We start from the raw sequence: 26817 nt of genomic DNA on the forward strand, positions 1-26817 counted from the left end.
AACTGCACAGTTTTATTTAATATCACTAAGACAGAATATTTTAGCTGTTTTGGCGTGATGGTATTTAGAATAAAATGTTCTTTCACTTCCTAAAGCTCAAATACATGAAAATCTCAGCAATTGCTGGGAAAACTATTTTTAGGAGAAGAGGGGTACTGTGAAGGGGCAGGATTAAGCTGCTCATTTAAGGGCCTCCACCTCATAGAATAGATGCGGGTTTTGATCACCTTTTCCATCTCTTCAGCACAATGGGGAGCGATGCCCGAAACACCAGCGTGAGGTGGTGTGGGGCCCCGTGCCGGGGACACAGACCGAGCCTGGACCTCCTCACCGGCATGCACATTTTGGGCTTCATTCACATTTTGTGGGGGGACTGTGGCCGCGGCACCCTGCCCAGTGCGGCACTGAGCCTGCACGCAGAGCCTCCAGCGGTCTGCCTCCATCCCCCTTCCCTTGCTGTGAACGCTAGCAGGCTGCGAAGGCCGCAAGGAAAGCGCTTTCAGCCCGGCCCGGCCCGGCCCGGCCCGGCAAGCAGGCCGCTGGCAGCCGGAGGGAGCAGAGGCCCCGTCAGGCCCGCGTCGCCATGGCGACGGCGCGAGGCTGCTGCCATGGCGGAGAAGGAGGGGAACGGTGAGGGTAAGGCCAGGACCGGGGCCTCCTGCCCGGAGGAATGTACGGGAGGGCCGGGGGGGCCGGGCACCGGCCGAAGGGGACCCGCCTCGCCACGGCTTCCTGCGTCTGGCGGCGGGAGAGGCGGTAGCCGACGCGGTCTGCCCTGGCCGGGGCTGGTGCCAGGATGGCACAGGGGCATTCACTGACGGACACAGTCATATACGTGCGTGTGTGCGCGCATTTATGCCTATGCATGCACACGTACCTACTTACACACGCGGATAAACACACCCCCTGAGCCCCCGATCCCGTTCAAGGTGTCCACACCGGTGTCTCCACTTCAGGCCTGCCCCCAGCTCAGAGCCAAGGGGATGCCGCCAGCCGCCTGCTGCAATGCCACCCGTGGCCAATGCCACCCGTGGGCGATGGCCATGGGAGCTGACAGCCTTACGGTTGTGCTACTGCCATGCAGGGAGCACCTGGAGTTGATGGTGGTGGGGCCCACCGCCCTGTCACACAGGAGGGTGGCTTCCAGGGCAGCTGTGACGGCTGAACCAGCTGCTGGAGCCAGTTGGTCATCACCGCTTGCAGTCATTTGTGGATGCATCGGGCTCTCTCTGCCAGGAAAAAATAATCTGTGCTGCTGATAGCACCATGGCTTATTTTTAGAGGCAAGTGTGTTCTACTTTAGGGAGTGTTGCCAGAAACTGCACTTTACAGGCTAAAGGTAGTTTCTCTTGCAAGGGTATTCAAGTGTCATTTCAAGGAAAACATACTTTCTGTAAAACTCACAATATTGTGACTTCTAAAATCTGTCCTTTCCATAAGTAAACTCGTGTATGTTGTAATAGTTTGCAAATTCTGAACATTGTATTTAAAATACTCTAAATAATGGATGGTTTTGTATTGTTTAGGAAAAATCCCAATGTATGCCATAGAAAAGTCCTGTATAAATAGTTGCTGTAGATGGTGCTAAATTAGTAATTTGATTTTGGTAGAAGTATTTCTAGCTGCCTTCTGCAGCACGTCTTGCAGAAGTGAAGAAATAAGACTGATGTAGCTTCAGTGAGGACTGTTCTAAAGTATCATGCCTTTTATATTGTTTTTAATTTTTGTTTAGTCTTGTGGAAGAATATTTTTTGCTATTTCCAGTTTTGCAAATGAAGCTGAGGCACAGTGCTGGCAGAGGTAGATAGAGATGGTAGGATAACAGCCTAGAAGTCTGCAGAACCATCTGAGAAGAAGGAATCTAGTATTCTGGCAGGATAACAGTAATACTGGAACATTCTGGCTCCATATATTTCGGGCACCCATATGTAAAATACTGAGATTTTGCATCATTTTGTCAATCCACAGGCAGGAGCTCTTGGAGAAGGAAGGTCATGGGGGGTTGGTTGTTTGATTAATGGCTTTTAATGCTGTTTTTGTAGTTTCACATTGAGAATACTTTGTAAGAAATTTACTGTATTACTGGAGGCAGACTCTTTTTTTTTTTTTTTTTTTTTGGTGTTTTTGTTTTTTGTTTTTTTTTTTTTTTTTTAATTCATTTTTTTTAACATAATCTTCTAGTGGAAAATTGTGCTGTTATCCTAAATGACCTTGATCCAGAAATGCCATTCCTGGCCCTACCAGACTTCCCAATGGGTTATGGAAAGTGACATACTGGGCTTTGTTTTCCTGCCTGTAGAATGAGTACAATAAATTGTACCAAACAGACAAGGTGTCTGACTGAGCTTCTGCCACTCACAAGAATCCCGGTCTGTTATTGGCAAACCAGCTGCTTATTGCCCTATAAAGGTGTCTCATTATTACAGACAGGGCTGAAGTAAACCAACAGTCAGTGTCTCATTAAACTGCAGAAGTAATCCCATAAGAGTTAAGGCCATTACACCCATTTAGAGTTACTAGTAGACTTCTTGCAGATAGCAGTTAGAGGGTTAATGAGGATTCCCTGCTTCTGGATTCACACATTGATCATGCTTTCTTTCAGACATGTGTTCCACATAGAATCATAGAATAATTAGGGTTGGAAAGGACCTTAAGATCATCTAGTTCCAACCCCCATGCCATGGGCAGGGACACCTTACACTAAATTATATCACCCAAGGCCTCGTCCAACCCGGTCTTGAACATCTGTGCAAACTGCAACTTTTACTTTCTTATGCTTCAAACAGAATGATAACCTTAGTTGTATTGTCAAATAACTAGTCTTTAGGGTATTCCTCTCAGTTCTTTGCAGAATTTCAGTTCCACCAGCTTTCATGGTGAAAGTTTCCCTCAGGCCCTATCAGAGTTAAATGCCTGCTTAAATGTTTTTACACATGTACATGATGTACACAAGGCCAAAATCCTCTTGTACATCATGTTACTCACATGAGTATTACCCCCCTAACTTATGCAAGTCTTATGAATAAAATCTTGTATGTGCATAAGTGTTAATGGGATCACACCCATACTATCTCTAGCTTCATATTTTATGTATGAATTTATATCCCTAATTTATGCTTTCAACATTGTTTAATGTTTTTTCTTCATACCCATCTGATTACACTATAATGTTTGCTTAATCTTTCTCTTCTGTATATTTGCTATCTTCCCTCCTATCATTCTTTCCCTTTTTCTGCTACTTAATTCAGTCTGTCTGTTCTTCCATTTGCTCTCAGATACTGTCTTTGTACTTTGACATAGCATGTCAGATTTTCTAAGTTTTAATATCTCTGATCTCAATACTAATATTACTAAAACGTGAAAGCAAAATGTCATTCTGGGAGTGCCTGAAGTAGAACTAGACAGAAGACAGGACATATTTTTATCCAGCTGGGATTTAAGAAATCACATGGAAGTACATAAAGGAAAGAACACTCAGTGTTCCTATATCATTATGTAATTGATCAGTATTAGAGTTTTTCTAAGACCATATTCTTTGTGCAAGATAGCTCACATTTAAAATGAGATTAATAAGTCATGAATCTTAATCCAAAGGGATGTATATCTTGGCATCTATCAGAAACAGGGTGGCCATCAGGACTAGGGAAGTGATCATCCTCCTGTACTGGTGGGGCTGCACTTCAAATACTACTTTCAGTTCTGGGCCTGTCACTGTAAGAGAGATAATGAGGTGCTGGAGTGGGTCCAGAAAAGGGCAGCGAAGCTGGTGAAGGGTCTGGAGAATAAGTCTTATGAGGGACAGCTGAGGGAACTGGGATTGTTTTGTCTGGAGAAGAGAAGGCTCGGGAGAGACCTTACCACTCTCTACAACTACCTGAAAGGAGGTTGTAGTGAGGTGAAGGTCAGTCTCTTATCCCAAGTAACAAGTGCTAGAACAAGAGGTAATGGCCTCAAGCTGCACCAAGGGAGGTTTCGATTGGATATTTGAAAAAATTTCTTCACCAAAAAGGGAGTTAGGCATTGGAATAGGCTGTCCAGGAAAGCAGTGGAATCACTATCCTTGGAAGTGTTCAAAAACCTTGTAGACGAGGCCCTTAGTGACATGGTCTAGTGGTGGTCCTGGGGTAATGATTAGACTTGAGGATCTTAAAGATCTTTTCCAACCTAGTTGATTCTGTGATTCTGTATTAAATAGTCTGAGCTCTGGTTCACCCATGTATTTCCATTTGAAACCAAGTAACTATTTCTGGATAACAGATGTCTTCCAGAAAGATTATGGTGTGAAGACCTACAGACATGGAGAATAACCATTCTACTATGATGATTTTCTCTGGCAAATGGTTAGTAGTTGTTCTTGGTAGTTTGAGTTACAGCTGTAGTATGTAATCAGGTTTCACAGGTCTTCTTCCCCACTCACAGAACAATCACATGAAGGTTGTTAGTGGAGAGGGGAAAGAGTTTTCACCCCAAGTTTAGTGTCTTATGTAAATACAGTAACTGTTCAATCATACATATTTATCTCTCTCTAATTGCCCCAGTTTGCTGCATGGCATGCTGGTGAAATCGGAGATGTACTTGGAGCTTACATTTGGTGAGAACTAGCTACATTTCGCATTCAACTTTTACCTTCTGGCAAAGAAGAAGAGCTGCTCCTGCTTCATGTGCCCTGCTGTGTCTGGATGTAGGGTCTAATCCTTCCTTTTCCATGGCACATGGCTCCGCCTGGATTCTGTATCAGTAGAGATATTGAAAATGTGCTGCCACTGCTCATTCTGTTTTGATGAAGTTGCACGTCCAAGCTTGGAGAGTCAAGTAGCTGCCATAAGTACTGTAGGCAGTTGTAACCATTAATTCTGCTCAGAGCTCACTTAATTAACATAAGAGTTTTAAATCTGGCACGGGAAAGTGCTTAAGCTCTTTATGACTTTGGGGAATCCCACTGAATGGGATAACATGATGCACATGACGTTTAAGCACGTGAGTACATTTAAGGGTCTTGCTGTATTGAGGATTAAAAAATGTATTGTTGAGGGTTTTGCAAATAAGCATCAATGTTTGAAAGGTACGGAAGCTGTGGATTTCACAGTCACACTTACAATAAACCTTCAGGCTAAAGTAGTCCATCAAACAAATTATCTCTGATTTAAAAAGTGGCAGTGTTTCATTTATGGGAAATAATACAAAATTAGTATGGGTTGTTAAGAATAAGCAGCTTTCGCAAGGCTCAAGCAAGTAATATTTCAGCTCTAGAAGAAAGTCTGAATATATGAAATCACTTAGGAAATCAGTTTTATCACAGTGGAATTTACAGATGAACACTATATTTTTATATCATCTTGTGGACACTGCTGTGAGAAATTACACTAGTAGAAAAGTTTATAGCTTTTATTAGACTGTAAAGCAGTTTAACTTGCACCTTGACATCAGAGGTGTGTTTTAATATTTGTACTTATTTCAGAGTGAAGAAAAAAATAAATTATGTCCCTCTCCCATAGAGAAACACAGGCTGTAGATTGGATCCTCTTGGCTGTACTCCTGTACTTAAAGTTGATCTCAAATGGATGTAGAATAGGTATGTAGAATAGGTAGCTGCAGATTGACAGGTTTCTTGTTCCCGTGGTTCATAAAATGGCACAACTTTTTAGTTTGGCTCTTACTCTAGCTTATTGAATAAAAAATTGCCTGGTTTGCAGGAAGTCTTTAAACTCTTTCGTCTTTTAAACAATGCCAACTAGCACATACACAGCGCTGAGAGGGAGCTTGAGAGCTCCCACAAATTATCTTTTCAACAATAGTTAATGTGTTATTAAGAATTTCCATGTCTACATACTAATTCTCAGATCTGAGGGGTTGGGTTTGTTTTTTTTCACAATTTAGGAGTACCGCTATTTTGTCTGAGCAGATACTGCTATTGGCAATGAAAGGTGGCTAAAGGCTGGGGAAGGGAAATGGTCTTTCAGGCAGCAGGGGTCTGACATGAGCCTGTTGTCAGATGTGCTCAGGGTTTATCCCTGAGCTGGGAGGTGGCTCAGGTTTATCCCTGAGGTGGGAGGTGGCTCAGGTTTATCCCTGAGGTGGGAGGTGACCATGCAGCCAGAAGTGCTGGTCACACCACTGCTCTGCCCCAGCCAAATCCTGCTGCTGCTCTTCCTGCCATGGAGGTATGGTTGAGGTGTTAACAACCATAGTTTTCACAAGCTTACCAAGTTTCATCTTAAAACCAGTCAGGATTATTGTATTGCTGGAGTAAGGTCACAGGAGGTTCTGGACCGTTCCTGCCTATGATCAGGTTGAAAATTGGACATGAATTCTGAAATTTACCTATAAAGAGTTTGTATCCTTTTTTTTCTTTCCTGTTTGACCGTTTTCTCCTTTAGTTTAGCCTGACTTAGACAGTTACATAAATAAGTCTTACTCGTCATTGATGATAAATGTAAATTACTTAAATTTGTCAGCTGAAATGCTGTTCAGATTCAGAATATTATGCTTAGGCAAACAAAAAGAAAATTGGAGGATAGTATTCATTCATGATATATAAAGAAAGTTGTTCAGCACCGTAAGTGATACTTTCAAGACAGGCCCTTAAAAATCAAGCAGCTGCAGCAAACCCTGGTAATCCCTTGCCATTTTGTTTCACTGTAACCTTTTTCCTTTGCTTGGTCAAAGCCCTCAGCCAGGCTACTGTAGATAAATTTGCAACCAGTCTAGGAACTGTATTTTTTTTTTAACCCATTTGAGATCCTGTCAGGCAAATTGAAGGGTTTGTGATATGAACAACATGTATTAAAGTTGTAGTTAAAACCCCTCATTCTCTCATTACATTGTAGGCAGTTACAGTTCTTTCAAGAGAAGGTGGTTTACAAACTGCTATATTCTAGTAGTGCTACTGTGGTGCTCTAGTTAAACCTTATAATGGTTTACGTTTAAAGTAAATTACTTCTCAGAGTGCTAATATCCACTTGATTCTTGTCCCTGCTTCCTGACCACTTGAGCAATCAGTGTGCAGAGACACTCTAGCAGGCATATTCAGTTTATGAGGCGTGTGGTGCTGCCACACATGCAATTAGGTGTACATGCACACTGTTGGTGACAAGTTTACACAGTGCCCTTTGGGGCCATCCCACCTCACTGGCAGCGAGCTGCTGCTGTGGGGCACACAGCACCCTGTGCACTATGGCATTTTGGTGGAGCTTTGGATAGTTCATATGTGTCAGGGCTGTGGGGTCAGAGTTGTCTTTTGTGACTCTGCCATCTGCTTCTGGGGCCAGCACTGTGCAGAGTCCTGGAAAAAAACAGAGACAAATGCCTTATGTGACCACACAGCATAGCAGCATGGGTTGTATTCCGTTGCAGTGTCCCAGCCTATGTATGCTCTTCCTTTTCGGCAGCGTCTTCCTCTCAGCATCACCAGGAGACCTATATATCCTTGCAGGGCAGTTTGCTGTTAGTGATGAAAGAGAATGTAAGTATGGGCTAGACATAACTTTTTCATTATATCCCAGGTGTGTCTGAGATGAAAGATATGGAACAAATTGCGACAGTGGAGATTACTGTTTTTGCCAGCTCTGAACTGCAGCTGAAGTGCTGACTGGTACAACTGCCAGAGTTGGGATTTCAGGGATGTGCAAAATGTCCTTAATGGAGATTTATGCTTGAGCTTACCTCTGCCTTATGAAAAGGGAGACTGCATGCAGCCAATATTGCCTTTAAAAAAGGTGTCATAATTTTTTTACAGGTTAACAAATGTCAAGTGCTTTCATTTCACTATAGGAAGGAAAACATCATGACTTTCTTCAAGAGAAGTGTAAGATATTAATTGCATATTATCAGTGAATTACAGAAATACAGGAGGCAACCCAGATCTATGCATGGATGGGGCTTCCTTGTTTTCTTTGCGTGACTGGAGGCATATCTCCAGATCCTCTGCTCAGACGAGATGATCTTTATATCAAAAGGAAATGATTTCCCCCCATCCTTCTGCAAGTTAGTGTGACAAGGCATGCTCTCAGTGTCGGTTGTTTGCAATGGCAAGTATTTGGCAGCTTGTCTGTGGACACCAGCTAGAAGAAGGAGAGCTTTGCTGTCAGAGCTGGACCTGTGTACAGTATTAGGGTGAGTGATACTATCCAGAGCTTGCTGCTTTGGCTCATGAAGCTCCAGGCTTTTGTGAAGTCAGACTCAGCCACCATTTGTGTACCTGCAAAATGATGATGTGCTTGGCTTGCTGAAATGTAAGTTGTTATTAAGACCTGTTAGGTCCAATTTGGATACATGTTTCTTCCCAAGAGTCCTTATTGCATGCTGCTTCCAAAGGAATAATCTGCAACAGTTGTGAGGCCTGTGGAACTAAAGCAGCATGGCTGTGGGTCCTGAGAGCTGTAGTTGAACATTTCATGCTGTGACCTGATTGTTGCTCTAAAAATGTTACAGCAACTCTTAACATAAAATGTTTGACAGCTTATCAGATGAAAATGTGTATTGTTATGACCCAGGACTCAGTAGTTTTTTCTGTCCTGTAACTGCTTCATGCCAGAGTCTTGAGGACTGTCTCATCCAACCCTTCCCCCCCAAGTAGTGCAAAAAGGCAAACCAGGTTTGAGAAAAAAAAAAAAGTTTCAACACATGACCAAATATTAGGGTGGGGGGGAAAGAAATTGGCTTTTCTACAAGCACTCTGCAGCAACAAGTGCACAAAGTGTGGGCAGACAGGCTTGTGTGAAACCTGGGAAGAGGAAAACCACTATGGATGGTCAGGGTAGGTGCTGTTGTATTTTAAAAGATGCCTGGGAGGCCTGCCAAGCATTTCTGATGTAAATGACAATGACTCCAGATTCTTTCAAGTGCTAAGAGATTATCCCTGCTTTTTATCTAAGGTTTGGGCATACACGGGGCATAACCCGCACGCATTCCTTCTGTTTCCCAGTGCTATGTATTCTCCAGAGGATATAGGCAATGTGCTGTTTGTTACTGTTCACAGCATGACCCTGCACTGTTTAATACAGGGGTGACAGTGGGTTAGGATCCAAGGAATAAGGTGCTTAAGAAGGCCAGGTCAAGGCATTAGCTCTCACTATTGACTGTTTCAGAGCTCAGAGAGGCTTTGTACTCGGGGCGATGAAAATCTATAAGCTGTAGTTATAGGGAAAGGTGCAAGATGGAGCTATGAAGTTGCACAGCAATGTGTTTATCACTGGGTGCTAGCTGCAGTATTCCCAACAGCCGGGGGACAGTTGGGGATGGCAGGAGGAGCTCGGGGCTGTGGCCAGATATTGCTACATGCAGTCCTTAGAGAAGCAGCAGAACATCATCAAGTTGGAGCTGGAGAAGGGCTGAGTGCCAGGTATGTGCTTGTGCATTTCCCTGCTACCTACATCTAGTAATCCTTCAGCACAGTGTCATCCTGGCTGGTCAGAACAGAGAGCAGAAAACTTGCCTGTGCTGCTGCGTATGTGAGGAATTAACCTGCATGGCCATTTCCTAACGGAAGGGCTTCTGCCTAGTACCACCACCAAGGCAGTAGGTGACAGCCTCTGCTGAACTTTTTTCCTTGCAGATGTTAGAGGAATGCTGTAGCATGGCTTACAAATTACTCACTAGAAAATGTGTCAAAATGTCTTTCAGTTTTAACTTGAATTAGGCCAACTTGCGGTTTTCTTTTCTGACTTTTTTTTTAATGGGCATGCTGCTGGGTCCATAACACTTCATCAGCAGGAGAATCTAGTGCTGTAGCCAGGTCCTGGCCCCAGCCTGCATACTTCCATTTCCAAGGCCTGGACTAGCCCATCTCAGCTAGGTGCTGCTATGGGCAGCTGCCTGAGCTTGTGGTGAGGCAGGAATCCCTGCCAGAGTCTGTCTCACCTTAATTTGTTTGACCTGGAACATGATGCATGCTACATACCAGGTGCATGGTCATGCCAATCAGCCAGCCACCGCACCTCCATTTCTCCTCTTCGGCCTATACAGAGCAAATCACAATTTATTCTGTCCAATGACGGTAGAAAGGACTTCTTCCACATCACCCCACCAGAAAAAAATAAAAATGAAAAAATGGAACAGTTGAGCACCCATCAAACCTCAGACAGAGCTTCAGGTTTGAACTCTAGCTGAGTACAGCTAGGTAGTGTTCCTTGGTCATTTCGCAGGATTGCAGGCTTCTCTGCTGATGATCACGAAGACTGGTGCTCCAGCATATATAGATATATGTGCAGATGTAGCATATCTGCACAGAGTGTGTACAGGAAAAACATCAAGGCATATTTCGTTGAGCTTTTCCTGGGATACTTGAAGTACTGTCACTGACATGGATTGTTATGTACCTGTGCGGAATCACTCAGAAGAGGTGCCTCCAAGGGAATGGATTTTTCCTTAGCAAACCATATGACTGTAGATTCCTTCCCCAGTACATCTCGGGTTTGTGCAGACTGAACTTGCCCTCACCAACAAGCTGCTCAGGAACAATTTGAGCAGCAGGAAGGAAGGATTTTCTTGTCTGTAGGGCAGGGGAGAGACTAATCACATGCAGCACATGAAGAGAAGCGAAGATTATGATGCCAAAAGCATAAAGCTGGGAAAGGAGGTTCAGCAGAGCAAATAGGTGCTATGCTGGACGTCCTCCAGGGGAAAGTGAGCAGAGTTGACAAGCAGTGTCAGCCACCTCTGCCTGTGTTCATTGCTGTGTAAGGAGCCCAGGCAGCTAGTAGGAAGGGCAGAGTCATATCCCTTACCACATCTTCAGCACACGCTGATGATTTTTGTCTTCAATGGCACAAAACTCACAGTCTGTTTTCCATATGCCTTCCTCACGAGCAAACTTGCCACATGTCCAGCCCTGAAGAGCACTGGAGTTGTACAAACTGTAAGAAGCACAATATGCCATTAGAAGGACTCCTAGGAACCAGTCCCACTCAGCCAATGCTAACCCTGCCCCTCTTCCCTTCACTTGCAAATTCTGCTTGGTTATAAATAGTTTGAGTAAGTTTAGTTTGGCTTGTGTTTTGTGTGTAAAGTCCTTATGCCTTTTATTTCTTTGAAACAAATTGCAATTCTCCATTCTGAGGACCTCCAGAAAGAGCTGTGTGGAACCAGGAAAATGAATGCTTTTGTTTCAGAAGCCTTGGAACAAGGAGGCTGTAAGGGTCATAGTATAGGAAGTGATGCAGAAAATATGTGTTTATTGGTCCCATTCAACATATGGACAATTCTGTGTTACAGCAAGCATCTGTTAAGGAATTTGTGGAGGGAGCAAGGGTATCCCTTGTAATTTGCCCTTCTCCATTCCCACAGGCAAATACATTATCTGCAGCAAGCCCAGGCAGTGGTTGTAGTTCCGCTGGGGCTTCATGTTGACATACTTTGCCATCTGCATCCCTTGGCTTTAAGAAACACAGTGCAGGCTCTGGACAGAGCAAGCGAACAGGATCCTGGTAAGGATGTGGGAGGCAGGTTTAACGTAGCAGCTGTTCAAGCTGTTGTGTCATTATGACTCAGAGCAGATAGGTATGAGTTATCAAGTACTGAAGATGCAGAGTGATCTCTGCGGACCAGTGTGGGGGTAGTTCGCCCAGCACAGACCAGGCAAAACAGTGGCATCTTGCAAGAGCAACCAGAAGTAGCAGCATTAATATGACTTCGATGGCCTTTTCCCATGAGGGAAAGAAATGTATTTTTCTGTTAATGAAACGTATTTGATCCGGAAGGGAGGGCAATAGCTAAGATTCACCATGACTCCAACACCTCTGGGGAGATAATGAGGACAAGAACTTTATGAATAGTGGATATTCCCTTTCAAATTAGTGACACTTTAATATGAACTGTGTTTTGGACGCAGTGTGAAGGATGGATTTAAACACCTTTGGATGTACTAGGTGATGAAAGGCATTGACTGTTAATGGCTTCTTTCCTAGCTTGATGTGGCCTGTTTTGTTCCACGTTATAGTGTCAGTTAGATTAAGACTTTTATGAGCAACTACAATCTTGCCTGTTTATCAAAGTAGCAGTAGTTTCTACATTTTGTTTCTGAACAGTTGAGTTAGTTTGTTAGTTGCTTCATTAGTTTTGTTAGTTTTGGTTCCCACGTGAATTAAGACATCTGAATCTGTGGTAAATTAGAATGCCATGGCATTTAAAATGCCACCTACTGAAGAATCAAAACCTAGGGTAATATCCAGGATATCTTGTTTCATCAGCAAAAGTTACTGTCAACTTCTAAGTCCATTAGTTGTCACCAGCTATCACAAACGATGTATTTTGCATATTAGTATATTGTTGCATTTTTCAACTTTGAGGCTGAAATGCACAGTTATTAAGTAATTTTTGAAAGTCTTTAATGCATTTATCATAGAATCATAGTGTAGTTAGGGTTGGAAAGGACCTTAAGGTCATCTAGTTCCAACCCCCCTGCCATGAAGAGTCCTTCGGCAGCATCCTTATGGGTCCCCTTCAGATACTGGAAGGCTGCTATGAGGTCTCCAAGCAGCCTTCTCTTCTCCAGGCTGAACAGCCCCAACTTTCTCATCTCAGCCTGTCTTCATGTGGGAAGTGCTCTAGTACCCTGATCCCTGGCAGTGTTCAAGGCCAGGTTGGACAGAGCCTTGGGTGACATGGTTTAGTGGCAGGTGTTCCTGCCCATGGCAGGGAGGTTGGAACTAGATGATCTTAAGGTCCTTTCCATCCCTAACTATTCTGTGATTCTATGATCATCCTCGTGGCCCTCCTCTGGACTTGTTCCGACAGTTCCATGTCCTTTTTATGTTGAGGACACCAGAACTGCACAAAATACTCCAAGTGAGGTCTCCCAAGAGCAGAGTAGAGGGGCAGAGTCGCCTCCTTCGTCCTGCTGGTCACGCTGCTTTTGATGCAGCCCAGGATACAGTTGGCTTTCTGGGCTGCGAGTGCACACTGAAGGTGGCTCATGTTCATTTTCTCATGAACCAACACCCCCAAGTCCTTCTCCGCAAGGCTGCTCTGAATCTCTTCTCTGCTCAACCTGTGGCTGTGCCTGGGATTGCTCTGACGCAGGTGTAGGACCTTGCACTTGGCATGGTTAAACTTCATGAGGTTGGCATCAGCCCACCTCACAAGCGTGTCAGGGTCCCTCTGGATGGCATTCCTTCCCTCCAGGGTATCAACCGAACCACACAGCTTGGTGTCATTGGCAAACTAGCTGAGGGTGCACTCAATCCCACTGTCCATGTCACCCACAAAGATGTTGAACAACAGCAGTCCCAACACCGATCCCTGAGGGACACCACTCGTTACTGGTCTCCAGCCGGACATTGAGCCATTGACCACAACTTGTTGTGTGTGGCCATCCAGCCAGTTCTTTATCCACCGAGTGGTCCATCCTTCAAGCATCTATCTATAGCGTGCTTCATCCACAGAGTCCTTTTGATCAGGACATCTGTAACAGGTTCCCACAGCAATGTCCCCCATAGCTGTTCTGCCTTTAACCCTGACCCACAAACTCTCTGTTGACTGCTCACCTGTCCCCAGGCAGAGTTCCATACTCTCCAGCCTATCCCTAGCATAAATAGCAACTCCCCCTCCCCGCCTGCCCAGCCTGTCTTTTCTAAAGAGCCTGTAACCTTCCATTCCAACACTCCTCTCATAGGAGCCATCCCACCATGTTTCTGTGATACTTAAATATTTATCAACTTCTAATGGAAATAACCAAAATATTTCCATTATGGTTAAATTCTATGGTTAAATTATACTCTTTTATTTTGTATTACTAGCATAATTTTATAAAACAATCTAATTTCTATAGCCAAAGCTGGAGTCAAGGTAGTGCTTACTTTTTTACATCTCTTTATTATGTATTTTGCCCATGTTACAATTGTCTCATGTAAAGAAGACAAAGAGGAATAATTGTGTTTAGTATTTTTGTGTCAGAATTTAAAGCAGCTTTTGCAGTTAACTTTTCCACAGCCGTCGTCAAACTGACAGCCTGTATTTTATTATCAGACATAAAACTAATTAACTGTTTTTTCTAAACCCCTATTTGCTGCTGGTTGTTTTGTTCTCATGGTTGTTTGCACTATGGGCCATGGGGCTGTGCAAAGATTGTTCTCATTGCTCCTCTCTAAGAGCTCCATTCTGTGTGTCTGTTTTTAAATATAGTCCCTTTATTTTTATTCTCTATTAGTTTTCCATAAGGCAGTTAATGTGAAGGAAACAACCAGGTAATTTTTTAGCTCTCACATGTACTACCATTAGGAGAAGAGATATGACAATAGGATGACATTATGTTCTTAGGCCAAGGTTGCTCATATACATGATGATGAGTGTAGGGTTCTGGTTTTGTTGATTAACACTGATGATGTGGTCTGCTTGTTTTATCCAATTTCCACATGCTGTGTGCTGTGACAAACATAAACAATAGGGAGCAATGGTACAGCTGGTTCCCAATAATACTGAAAACCATGGAAGAACAAAGCTTTTGCTGTTCTTGAGACTTCATTTTTCTTCTTGGAGAATGCTTGAATGTGACCTCTGCAGGAACCAATTAAGTTTTGGTATTCTTTTACATGAAGCAGACTACAAGTCAGATTACCTAAGTATCATCTGTGATTACATGGGAAGCTTCTCATTCAGGAGTAAAAGCATTATCCATAGCTTGGATCTGCAAACTGGAGTAGGTACTACTGTCAGTGAAGACCTTAGCCTCGTCATTTGTTGGGAATTGGCCTATACCAAATTTCATCTTTTATCTCTTCATTTGATCTGAATGGCTAAACTCAGGTGGTAACATTTCCCGCTGGTGCCGTCAATACTTTGTGTCAACTTCAGTTTGCAGTTCAGGAATGAGTTTATCTCATCTTTTGAGGAATCAAGTTTCTTTATAAACATCTTGTTTTTCTTCAAATTTTGCCTGTTTGCCTTTCCAGAATGAAGACTTTTCAATGAGCATTTTCATTATGTATCACAAACACAAAAAAACAACATTGCATATTCTGCAAGCTTACATCTTAATCATATTATTCCTTTCTTTTGTGGTGTCTAATAATATCATACATGCTATAGGAGTTGTATAGCAGAGAAGAAAATAATTCTCTTGCCTCAATATTTTTAGGGCACAGCATGCAATTACTGTCTCATCATGTTGGTCTGACTGTACATTAGGCTTCCTCTGGAATTAACAAGGTCACTAGAAAAAAATCTAATGTATGCCTTTTCTTCTACAGAGCAAAAAGGTCTTGCCAATAAGCCAAATTCAAACGGCCTCAAGACCATTCTCCCCCTGTATTTCTTTTCTTCAGCAATTTTCTTAAAATAAAATTAGTTAAATGCTGTAAAGTTTTCTTCTTTGGGGAGGGCAAGGTTTCTGAATTTTTTTTAAGTCAGTCAAGCTCCCTGCAGTTAAGATGAAGGCAGCACAAACATTTGTGGCAGAATGATCTAGGGTGTTGTATCCTTTCCTTTGGAGTTAGGGAAGAGAAGCAGTTTCACAGGATATCATCTGATACTATCACCAGGAATTCCTCTTATGACACCACACTGGCTTTGCTTTTTTGTTCTGGAAACTCCCTGTCTTGATAAAACCAATGTACTGATTTGAGAGTGTTGAAGATTTTACCTGTGCTGATAGTGCTCAGTACTGTAACTGCTTTTCAGTATCTTAACCTAGCTGATGGTCCAGTTAACACTTAAAAAACTGATTAGATCTCATTCCAGCTAACTGATAACCTCCTCAGAGTTGCAGTTGTGAAGTCTCTTACTGTTTTTTTTTCCTGCATATTTAAGCAAATATACATTGTACATTTCTTCTTAGAGCTGCAGACAGATTTTTTTTCTCCCTCCCTGTTCTTATGCCCTTATTTCCATTAGTGGTTTTGTGAAGGATTTTTGATAAGGTCAGATGAAAGAGTGGCTACAAACATCAGAGACAAATCTCTTGCTTTCTTAGTTAATCCCTTTCATCCATTTGCCCTGTGCACCTAGATTATAAACTGGGAATCATCTTTAAAGAGACCATGGTGTTCTTCAGGAACAGCACCAGTCTCCATTCTTAATGGGGACCTGTTCCTGCATCTTGACACATTTTTAAGATTTTGGCTCCATATTAAAGCTGTAAGGGCTGAAGTGCGTTTGCCTATTTCTGCTTGTTGGCCAAACATTTTACCGCTTTTTAATATTAAAAATATAATATAAATTGAAGATACAAAATATAATATAAAATTATTATATTTTCACCATGCAGTAGGTTCAGTTTTTAAGCAGGCACCTCACACTTACTTACTTTTTTGTAACTTCTCCACCTCTGGCTGTCTCAGATATTCCCCATAGGTCAACCAACTTCTCACCTCTCTTTTTTGATTGGCATTGTATGGCAAGACAGAGATTATTAATTGTGATTTTGGAGATGATGGGAAGAGCTAGGATTTGCAAAGGCTGGTCATAAGGGCTTTATGAAAGAGTGTTGGAGCAGTGGGGGGAGGGTGGTTAAATACCGTAGCTTGGATCTGTGAGCAGAAACAGAAGGTTTGCTGAAGCTGAGTGGAGATTGCAGGGAGCTTTAATACTCACATTTTCTCATGTGGCTACCTGCACAGTCATGTCCCCTCTCGTGTCCAGTCCAGTCTTAAAAGTCTTCCTTCTTTTTTAAGTCTTTGCAACCTCTTCCCAGTTTTTGAACCCCAAGCACCAAGCTTGCTGCCTACTTTTGGCTGAAATAATGGCTAGTGGGAAAGAGAAGAGATGGTGCTGGAGTCCATAGCCACTGGTACAGTTCTGTATTTCCTGCTGATAGCCTTGCTTAGTGGCGGGGGAGATCTACAACAGAGCTGCTGATAACAACACTTCTAAATAAAACCAGAACAAGAACATATACATTACACTAAGACAACAACATACACATTACTCTCAAACTATCTGTCACTGAGTTGGGGTTACCTAGTTGCATTGCTTGTCCTTTCAGACTGACCAGTTCAGCAAGGCAGCCCCAGTGACAAAGGATTCCTGTCTCCAGAGACCTCAGGGGTTTCCTCACACCTACTTGTAACCATAATATAGTACCATGAAGAGAGGATGGAATAATTAATAAGGTGCCCACATGCATATAGGAGTTTAAATATAAAATTGACTATATTTATTAAAATGCACCTAGATTAATGTTTATAAAGATTAATGTTTCAGGTGTGTTGATCAAGCCCGCTGGTGCTTCTACAAACCAGCCCTTCATTTTACTCTTTATATAGTGCAAAAAGAGTTTCAGAGTATCACATAGTGTAAATAGGTTCTTCTGGCTGTATTGGGACTGAATTTTTTCCTCTTAGCAGAGGACAGATGCTGCTCCCCAGCATTTTAGGTGGTTATTTAATGTTGGCCTGCCTGTTCCTTTGATACCTCTTTTTTTCTGCACATAATTTCACTTCAGTGAAAGGAAGGATTGTATTTTTGAACCATCAGAGCTACTGGCCCTGAGGAAGAAATAAAGCAAGCTCCTACAGTTAAAAAAAAAGGTACAATCTGGCAAATCATATCAACTAGAAATCACTTTAAAAATGCTCATTCCTCAAGAGTGGCAAAGCCTCATCTATTTAATTACTCCTGTTCCCTGAAAAGACTGAAGCTGTGGTCTTTAAAGAAGAGATGTCACAATTGAGGCAGGTATGCTGCTTAAGGACTGGCTTCAAGTGGGCCTCAAAGTGCTGGGGAACTGTCTGAACAAGCTGAAGAAGAACAATTCGGTCTGCAAGACCCACCAGAATTAATCTGGGAGTCCCAGCTCCCTGGCAGTCTTACTTAACTGGCAGCGTCCAGAGCTTTATCTACTTCATGCTAAACAAACTGGGAAAGTAGCAAGGGACAGTACAGGAAGGAAAAGTAATATTGAATACACTTTCCAGTTAATGTACCTTAGGAATGGAGTTTAAGACATTCTGTCTTCTTATTGCATATGTGGTAGGAAAATAAGTGAGAACGAGAAAATGAGAAAAAAAAATGTCTCTGAAGCATTTTAGCAGCATAAAACTGGAAATACTGTATCACCCCTGCAGGATACACTTGAGGGAATAAGTAGTTGTATGTATTGGCATATTTTTTTGGCATGATAGTTTTAAATTATGATTTAAATTAATTTATTAAATTAATATTTTAAATTATTTATTCAATCTATTACAATTAATCAGATAATTTTATCTTTGATATTATGTATTGTTTATCTACTTAGTAGAATAAGTGAGTGAAATCTTTTATTCAATCAGAGTGTACATATTTCTGTCCTGAAAACTGCTAAAACGTTGCTCCATGGGGCAACATGAAACTAGTTGATCTATCCATGGAATGATTCTCCTTGTACCAAAAGATTTTAGTACATTAGAGCATCACATCTGCTGAGTTAACTGCGTGTCTGATCTCTTGATACCCTTCTTGGAGGTATAATTTTAATCCTTTATCCATTACTTACCCTAGCACTAGAATCCATCTTTTTCTCCCTCCTGAAGAGAAGTTTAGAGTGAATCATAGAAGTCTTCAGATAACTAGCTTTGCCAGCCGAAACTGCGTTGAATATCCTTGGCTTTCATTCACCAAGCAAGGATGAGAGATTTAGGCAATAGCTCATCTCCTGTTACTCATCTCACAGGGAGTCTTTGAGAGGACTACAGTATATTATGTTTTCTTTGGTGGATATGGCTCTTTATCATAACTTCCTCTCAGTTTTTGGAAGAAATACAGATTATCTAGTACTTAGATTAAACATCAGTGCAATTTCATTTCAGGACCTTTCTTTGACAGCCCTCTTGACACAGGTAAGATTAATGCATACTTTCTTCACATAAGGCAAAGATTGAAAAGGCTGGATGGCTACATAGTTCCAGTACTGGAAATCTCTCTCTGCCTCCCCTTGGTTAATTTTTATTTCTATAGAAGGCTCACCATCAAGCCAAGAATATGCAGCTATAAATATTTATTCAGCATTTCTCTGTTGCAAGACATAGTGTACAATTGAATTGCCAGATCTCAAGAACTGAACTCCAACAGTGTACATTGGAGACTGGATCCAAGACTCTCTGAAGTCACAGAAGAAAATCACATCAAATGTAGTAGTTTGAGAGTCTTTAGGGCTTCTTACTGCAAGGAATCAGGTCCACTGAGATTTAACTGTGTTTTCTGGAATGGAATTAAATGTGGATTTTACTTCTTAGGCACATGAAAGTTAGGCATTATTGTCAAGCTACGAAAAGAATACAGCTTGTCCTATATCTGGGGACTGAACTCTTCTTCCTCAGTAAGCTCCAGTCTCCAATCCATTGTACATGTACCTGCCTATGCTTCTGTCGGGGAAATAAAGTCAGAGGGAGGAATACAGGATATATTCGTAGCTCTCTTCTCTTTAAGTGTCCTCTGGAGGAGTTCAATACAAAGTTCAAACACAGGTGGAAAACAGCAGGCACCTGTACCTTTATAAGGGGATGCATCTCTCTTCTGTATGAGGAAGAGCTTCCTTATGTCCGGATGAATCCACTACTATATAGAAGTACTTGCAGTCTGTGGTGGGTTGACCTCGGCCAGCTGTCAGGCACCTACCCAATCACTCCCTGCCCTCCTCAACAGCACATGGGGAAGAAAATACAATGAAAAAGCTCATGAGTTGAGATCAAGACAGGGAGGTCACAAAGCCAATGTGTCATTTAGCTATGTTCAGTTCTGATATCTTTTGCCAGAAAAGACATTTCTGACACAAGGACAAGAGAGCAAATGGAAACAATGGTTGCATGCTGCAGCCCCTGGGATTGCCAAACTACTGTGATTGTAGAAGATGAGGTATGAATTTGTTATGCCTGTGGGAGCAAGATCCAGTGGTTTAGTGCTGCTGCTCAACATTTAATGCCACATAAGCCTAAGAAGAAAATAAATAGTCTAGTAGAGGAGAGCTATGTTTTAATTATTATGTTGAAAATACAGAAGAGTGAAAATGTGAAAACAAGCATACTTGATACAAACCTCATGTTCCGGCTGTAACTCAGTTTTTCCCTGTGGCATCTCTGTAGAGACATCTGGTCTAACTCACAAAATGATGTCTCCTGAGAGTTGGTTTGCCAACCAGAATTTGGGGCTGTATTTAGCCACAGGAACCATAAGGTCAGCTCCATATCACTTTGCTTTGTATATTCTGTCTTTTGGCATCAAACATTAATAAATGGGTTAACCAGTTCATTCTTGATTTACCCTGGCATCCTTGGTTTTTTAGCTGGACCTCTTTCTCCAGAATTTAGTTCCTGGTACTTCCCTTACCCAAGAATGCAATTTCTGGCTTTAGACAAGATATAACTGTGATAACTTGTGGTTCTTCTTGCCCCATTCTTTGAGGTATAAAAAGCAAATGCAGCAAATTACTTCTTCCCCTTTGCTGGGATTGTCTTCCTTTCCAAACTGTTACAATATATTATTTACCATGACACTTATTCACTGTGCATGTATCTTATCTGTCTCTTTGTGGTTCTCAGCTTGTCATACATTATGGTTTAGTAGACATGAGGGCACTTATGTTTCCTTGGATGCAGGAACCTGGATGAAGTGACTCAGCCCATCTCAGGGCAAGCCTGGACCCACATTTGCCTTGGTCCTTCCACTGGCATCATAGCAACCAGGAAGGGCTCACGGTTCAGAAGAAGCTGTGGCACGCTCTGGGCAGGGTCCACCCCAGGACAGCTTGGTGATCATGTAGCTGAGGCACAGCATTACCACCAGGCTAGATGTAGCTGCAGAGCCATAGCAAGGCCATATTACTAATGTATTACTAATACAATTGACAGATTTTGCATTTAGAGTGGTGTTTTGGTTTTTTTCAGAATAACATTTGCTCTTTTGAAGTACCTTTTCTGGCTGCCCCTTTATCAATTTTGGTGCTTCTGCTTTCACAGTTCCCTAATTGGAAATAAATCAGTTGCAACAGCTCAGTGAAACTTTCTTTTCCTTTTCTTATGTTTGTTTTTGCAGATGGTGCAGTAGCTGAAATTGAGAAAAAGATTATAGAAGTTTTTGAGGCATTTGACAATGAAGGCAGTAATTCTGTGGATGCCAGGTTTGTAAATATCTTCACACAGAAATGTTATAGGATCTAGTACAGAGATAAATAACTCCCAAGAACTGCATCTGCTTTAGCAGAAAATGTAATTTGGCCCTGATTGGGCAAGTATGTCTTTGCTTGTTTAATAGATATTTTGCATTGTTCAGTGTTGAAGATTGAAACTGGCTTGAGAGAGGGATGCTGGGACTGGTGGAGTAAAGAGGCAAGAGGAAACTGCAGCTAGACCAGAATTCTAAGGCTACAATTATTAATAGCAAATCTCTGCCCTGAATATATTAATTCTATTAAATATAAAATATCTGGGGAGACCTTACAGCAGCCTTCCAATAACCTAAAGCTACAAGAAAGCTCCTACAAGAAAGCTGAAGAGGGATTTTTACAAGGGCAGGTAGGGATTGGACAAGGAGGAATGCCTTTAAACTGAAAGAGGGTAGATTTACATTAGATAATGGGAAAAAATTCTTTACTGTGAGGGTGGTGAGACACTGGCACAGGTGGCCCAGAAAAGCTGTGGTTGCCCCATCCCTGGCAGTGTTCAAGGCCAGGTTGGATGGGGCTTTGAGCAACCTGGTCTGCTGGGAGGTGTCCCTGCTTATGGTGGGGGGTTGGATGTTCTTTAAGGTCCCTTCCAATTGAAACCATTCTATGATTCTATGAAGACGATCAAACTTGATTGTACCAAAAGCCCATTTAGCTCAATACCCTTATCTGAACTAGTAGTTGCTTTGGGGAAGAATATAAGGAATTGAGCAAACATGCAGCATTTCTTCTTTTTTTTTTTGTACATCCGCCACATTAGTTGAATGGTGCCTGAATTTTTATGGTAAATAGCAAACAATCATTCTCTATTAATCTTCTCAATGCCATTAATGATTTCATACCTGTCACATGTGTCCCCCATCACAGTAGTTTAAGGCTGAAGAGTCTGGATGTGTTTAATCTCTTAGGAGATGCTGCTCCATAGCTCTGGCCATTTATTATTATTTTTTTTTTTTGTGCTCCTTCTTGTTCAGCTTTCTCCTTTTTGAAATGGGAGACCAGAACGGAGGGAATGGAACGTACAGTTGGGAGTCAAGAGGGAGAACTGCATACATTATGCCTTTAGCATGCAATGTAATGGAAATACGTACAAAATATCTGTATGAGGAAGTAAGAAAAATTCAGTGGAAGATAAAACCATGGACTGTTAGACTGGTCAGGGCCTTACTGGCTCCAAGATACAGAACTAAAAGAAGTAAAATTTTAAAATTCCTAAATATCTTAATTCTGGTATTTTAAAAGTTTGAATATTTGACAGTGCTACTTTAATGTCATTTTAACATAAACATCCACACACATAGCAATACAGCTTTTGTTGCAAAAGATGTAAACTGCGTGTTTATGCCTCACTGAGCAGGGTCTGAAGTTGTTATAAACTGTTGTTTACTGAAGTAATTTTTTATATTTCAAATTAGTATTTTCACAAGAATATCACCAGAGCTTTTAATTATGAATCAGTTACTACAGAATTATAGAATCATAGAATAGTTAGGGTTGGAAAGGACCTTAAGATCATCAAGTTCTAACCCCCCTGCCACAGGTAGGGACACCTCACACTAAACCATCTCACCCAAGGCCTTGTCCAAACTGGTCTTGAACACTGCCAGGGATGGAGCATTCACAACCTCCCTGGGCAACCTATTCCAGTGCCTCACCACCCTAACAGGAAAGAATTTCCTCCTTACATCCAATCTAAACTTCCCCTGTTTAAGTTTTAACCCGTTACCCCTTGTCCTATAACTACAGTCCCTAATGAAGAGTCCATCCCCAGCATCCCTATAGGCCCCTACAAAGGAGTGTGAGAATTGATGGAATTATCATTAGACATTCCTCACAAAGCCAAACTGCAAAACATCTTTAAATGTTCCAAATGCCTTTTCTACATTATAAAACAAGTGAGAGAGGTACAAAATATTTCTGTGATGGTTTTAACAATGTGTGCTTACTAGTGCCTCTAAATTCAAGAAATTATGGGTACTTCATAGAAGTGAAATGATTTTTCAGTTATAGTAGATAGTGAAAATTTCAGGGTGCATCACCACACTGGGTACCATTGCTGTTCTGTTGCCCTTAGGGACCTTTGGGAAGAGAGCTCACTCAAATCTCTTGGCCAATCCCCAGGGAGGTGCCTGATGCCCAGGCTGGAGCTGCCCTGCTCCTGGCATCCCCCAGCTGCCCTGCTCCTGGCTGGGCAGTGGGACAGGTTGTGGCGGCCCTCCTGGGCTTGCCACCTCCATGGGAACCCCTGACAATGCCACCCCCCTGCGCTGGGGATCGCCTCACCCTCACCACACCATGATGTACCCATTTCTTATTTGTCATTTGCATCTGCAGTCCTGACTAAATAGCAGTAAAATTTGCTACAGGTCTCGGTCTATTATATACTGGATATAGAGTTTGAGAAAATGTGACAACAATGAAATGATACAAGCAGACTTCAAAAAAAAAAGTATTTATTCAGGCAGTAGGTCCTAACATGTGAAAGGGGACATTCAGAAGTCTATTTAACACAGTAAATGCACAGTTTCACATTATTTGTTATCATAGTACAGTTACTGACAATGAACGATTTATTATCTAATTATTCCCAGGTTCATATTGGAGGGCTGAATCACAATAATGGGATTATTAATGGCTGGTTGTCTTGTATCAGAAGGTGGCAGTAGAGCACAATTCTTAACAGAACTGCAGACATACGAATATTATTGCCTGAAATATCAGATACCCGTGAAAAATATGGACAATTACACTGGCTTGACAGGCCGCCATCAGTACTGCATGATTCCTGATGCAAATACAAGTTATTATGCAATTAAGCATGAGGAAGACAGTGCTGTTTTGTGCTGCTTACAACACATCCTGAGTCAAGGGCTTTTCAAATCTTGTCATTGGAAGTGTTATACAGAGGGTGAAAACCATGACCCAAAGTTACATTACATCCTTGTTATGAAACTGGTATGAACATAAACTCATTTTGACCACACAGAAACCCAGATGCTCAACTAAGTGAGAGGAAGTGGCTGGGAAGAAAATACGATTTCCTAGCTGGATCCTTTAAACTCTGTGTTATTACCAAATGTGATGTTTTCACCACAGACGCTTCAAACAACATCCTCAGATGATGGCACACACACAGACTGCCAGAAACAGCAGAAAGCAATGCCACATTTTGCAAACTCTTCTAGGACCTGGTTTACCTTAGTCCCATGGCTAAGTCCCATTACTGAGTATTACCAAGTCCCATTGCAGAGTATGAGGTAAGGAAGGAGGGTGATAGCAGCCTTTCCATCTCTGGCAGTCTGTAAGAGCAGAAATAGTGTGGGACAGCAAGGAGGCATGATTTGTGTTGGGTGTTTCTCTGGGGGTGGCAGAGAACATTTACAGGTATCTTTTAGCTAGAAAAGATGAGGAAGTACAGGAGTGAGGGCATCAAATATACTATACCCATACTAGAAACAGGGTGCATGGATAAGGACTGTCTGACCTCATTGAGGCCAGTGGCCCAACTCTCATTCACATCCACAGGGGGCAAGGTTTCACTGAGTCATTTGAGTAGATGGCTTAATTTCATAACAACTCTATGTATGGGATTGGGTTTTGTCTTGTAACTAGGTTGCTGCAGCCGGCCTTTTCCTCTCTGTAGTATATGGTAGTGCTTCTCAATGCTTTCAGTCAGAATGGGAGCTTCTTGCGATCTGTCTGAGGAGGCCAAAGACTGACCCGCATAATTTCATGTGTGTTTGGTGTGCAAGTTTAAGACCTTACCATTATAAGATGATTTTACAAAGGTCATTGCTTCTTGTACCTACCATTTTTAATAGGCAGTCTATTTTTTCCACCAAGTATACTGGTGAAGATGAAGAAACCACAGAGGTTTGAATCATGGGAACCACCACCACTGTGGATACTTATTCAAATGTGCGTGCATTTCTGTGTTGTAGAATTGGTCTGAAAATCACAAGAGATATTGATACTTCCATTATTTTGTTTTCAATCATACCCTAAATCTCATTAGCACTCTTTTTTACAGCTTTTTTGTTTCTAGTCTGTGATGTTGTTAAATTTTTTTGAGGCATTGCCAGTTTGATCAGAATTTTATTTAGAGCCTCAGAACAACTGCACCAGGTTCAGCAGCAAATGCAAGCTATGAATATAATTTGCAGCATAAACAGGGTGGTGACAAACCACTGTGCTGGTGTGTTTGACTCTTTCAGAGCACAGCAGAGGCATAGCAGGGGTGCCTCCTTCCTGACCTCTTGTAATTGTTCTTTACTGCAGTTAAAATATGTATCTTTACAGCATTTAATGTAAACATATATTTTATTTGTTACCTTTCATCTCAGTACGTTTCAAAGTACTTTATTAACTGCATAAATGTAGACTTTACTGAAATTAAGCTTAACAATTAGAGGACAGCAGTTGAAAAGTAACCTGCACACAGTACACTGCAATACAATGGTAAAGAGGAATTTCTGGGGAAAGTCACAAGAACAATTACATGCTTCCAAAAATCTCCAGAATATTTAATGTCTGTAAAAATAGACATTGCTTACTGAGACATCATCTACATATGTATGCTTGTGTGTGCTTGGGTGCTTTTACATGCACACCCCTATATGCAAACTCTGAATTGGTGTCTGGATTCTCCAGACACTCTTGTGTTGCAGATTTACAAACAAAGTTGTTCTTTCTTTATTTCAGGGATATTGGTGTAATTGTCAGGACACTAGGTTGCTTCCCGACTGAGGCAGAACTGAATGAACTGCTTGCAAAGGTAAATGTTTAGATATATTGTATTTTTTTTCAATCTTAAACTTGCAGAAGTCTGTCCCTTCTGCCTGGCTGTGTGGGAAACCTAAGCTTTTTTCCCAGAGGTTGGAAGTGTCATAGAAGTGGCTCAGACAGGCAGTCTCTCAGGTTGCCCTGAAGCAAGCTTTCAGGCTGATGAGGTAACAATATTAATTGGTCAAAATGAGGAGTGTTTGACACTGTGGCACTGTGACATGGTGGAGGGGCATTTGTAGCAAATGGAGGAAAAATTGGTTTTGTCTGATGAAAAAAACCCCTCAGTTGGATTAGGATATCCAAGCCCTAACCATCTCACTCTTTTAGACATGCTGTGGACACACACTGGATGATTAAATAATAAAATAAGTTCTTGATCAGGTGTTCTATAGATTAAAAAAACCTCCACAAAACACCAAATTCCAAAAATACAGTGAGGGAAGACCTGTTATTTCTTTCACTGGGTCCTGTTATTGCTATCTTGTATCTCTGCTTTCTGTCCTTCATGAGGTCTTTCCCAGTCTTGAGCTTTCTCAGTTGTAAGTAATCTTTTCTTACTTGATTACTTAAGCCTGTAATTCAGAATTCAGATATAAAACCTTTTTAGTGGTCCTCCAATTCTCCCAGTGAAACACAGGGGCAAGGAACTTCAATCACATCTCTCCACAGTCTTTCCTACACTAATTTTTGTCTCCTTACCTCATGCTTGAAATAGAAAGGATGGTGTGCTAGTGCTGTGGCAGGGTATGGTGAACAAATGAGACAAAGAAATGGGAAAAAGACTTCACATTCATTTTGCAAACTGATATGCTGCCTTAGGGAATGGAAGATGCTCGAGCTGAGAGGTGGAGGAAGGATTTTTCTCTTTTTCATGTATAGGTCAGGATACTGGGAATTGATCTCTTTTTTTCTTCACGTCGCCAACAAAAATTTGGATGCTTGCAGTAGCAGTCTCTCCTTGA

General features: G+C 41.8%; 1 protein-coding gene across 1 annotated transcript in view; it reads left to right on the forward strand.

Annotated features, from left to right (window-relative positions):
- The first annotated feature begins 517 nt into the window (after positions 1-517).
- Positions 518-26817, forward strand: part of EFCAB2 (EF-hand calcium binding domain 2) — a 33742-nt gene continuing 7442 nt past the window's right edge. Inside the window, exons 1-3 of the mRNA XM_057414525.1 lie at positions 518-636; positions 20941-21025; positions 25772-25844. Coding sequence (XP_057270508.1) covers positions 609-636; positions 20941-21025; positions 25772-25844 — 186 coding nt within the window. The 5' untranslated portion in view covers positions 518-608. The remainder of the gene's footprint in view (positions 637-20940; positions 21026-25771; positions 25845-26817) is intronic.

This window comes from Pezoporus wallicus, unplaced genomic scaffold (genome assembly GCF_028554395.1).
Source record: "Pezoporus wallicus isolate ANWC-B61680 ecotype Strahan unplaced genomic scaffold, APGP_CSIRO_Pwel_v1 contig_8042, whole genome shotgun sequence".
NCBI classification, from domain to species: Eukaryota; Metazoa; Chordata; class Aves; order Psittaciformes; family Psittacidae; genus Pezoporus; species Pezoporus wallicus.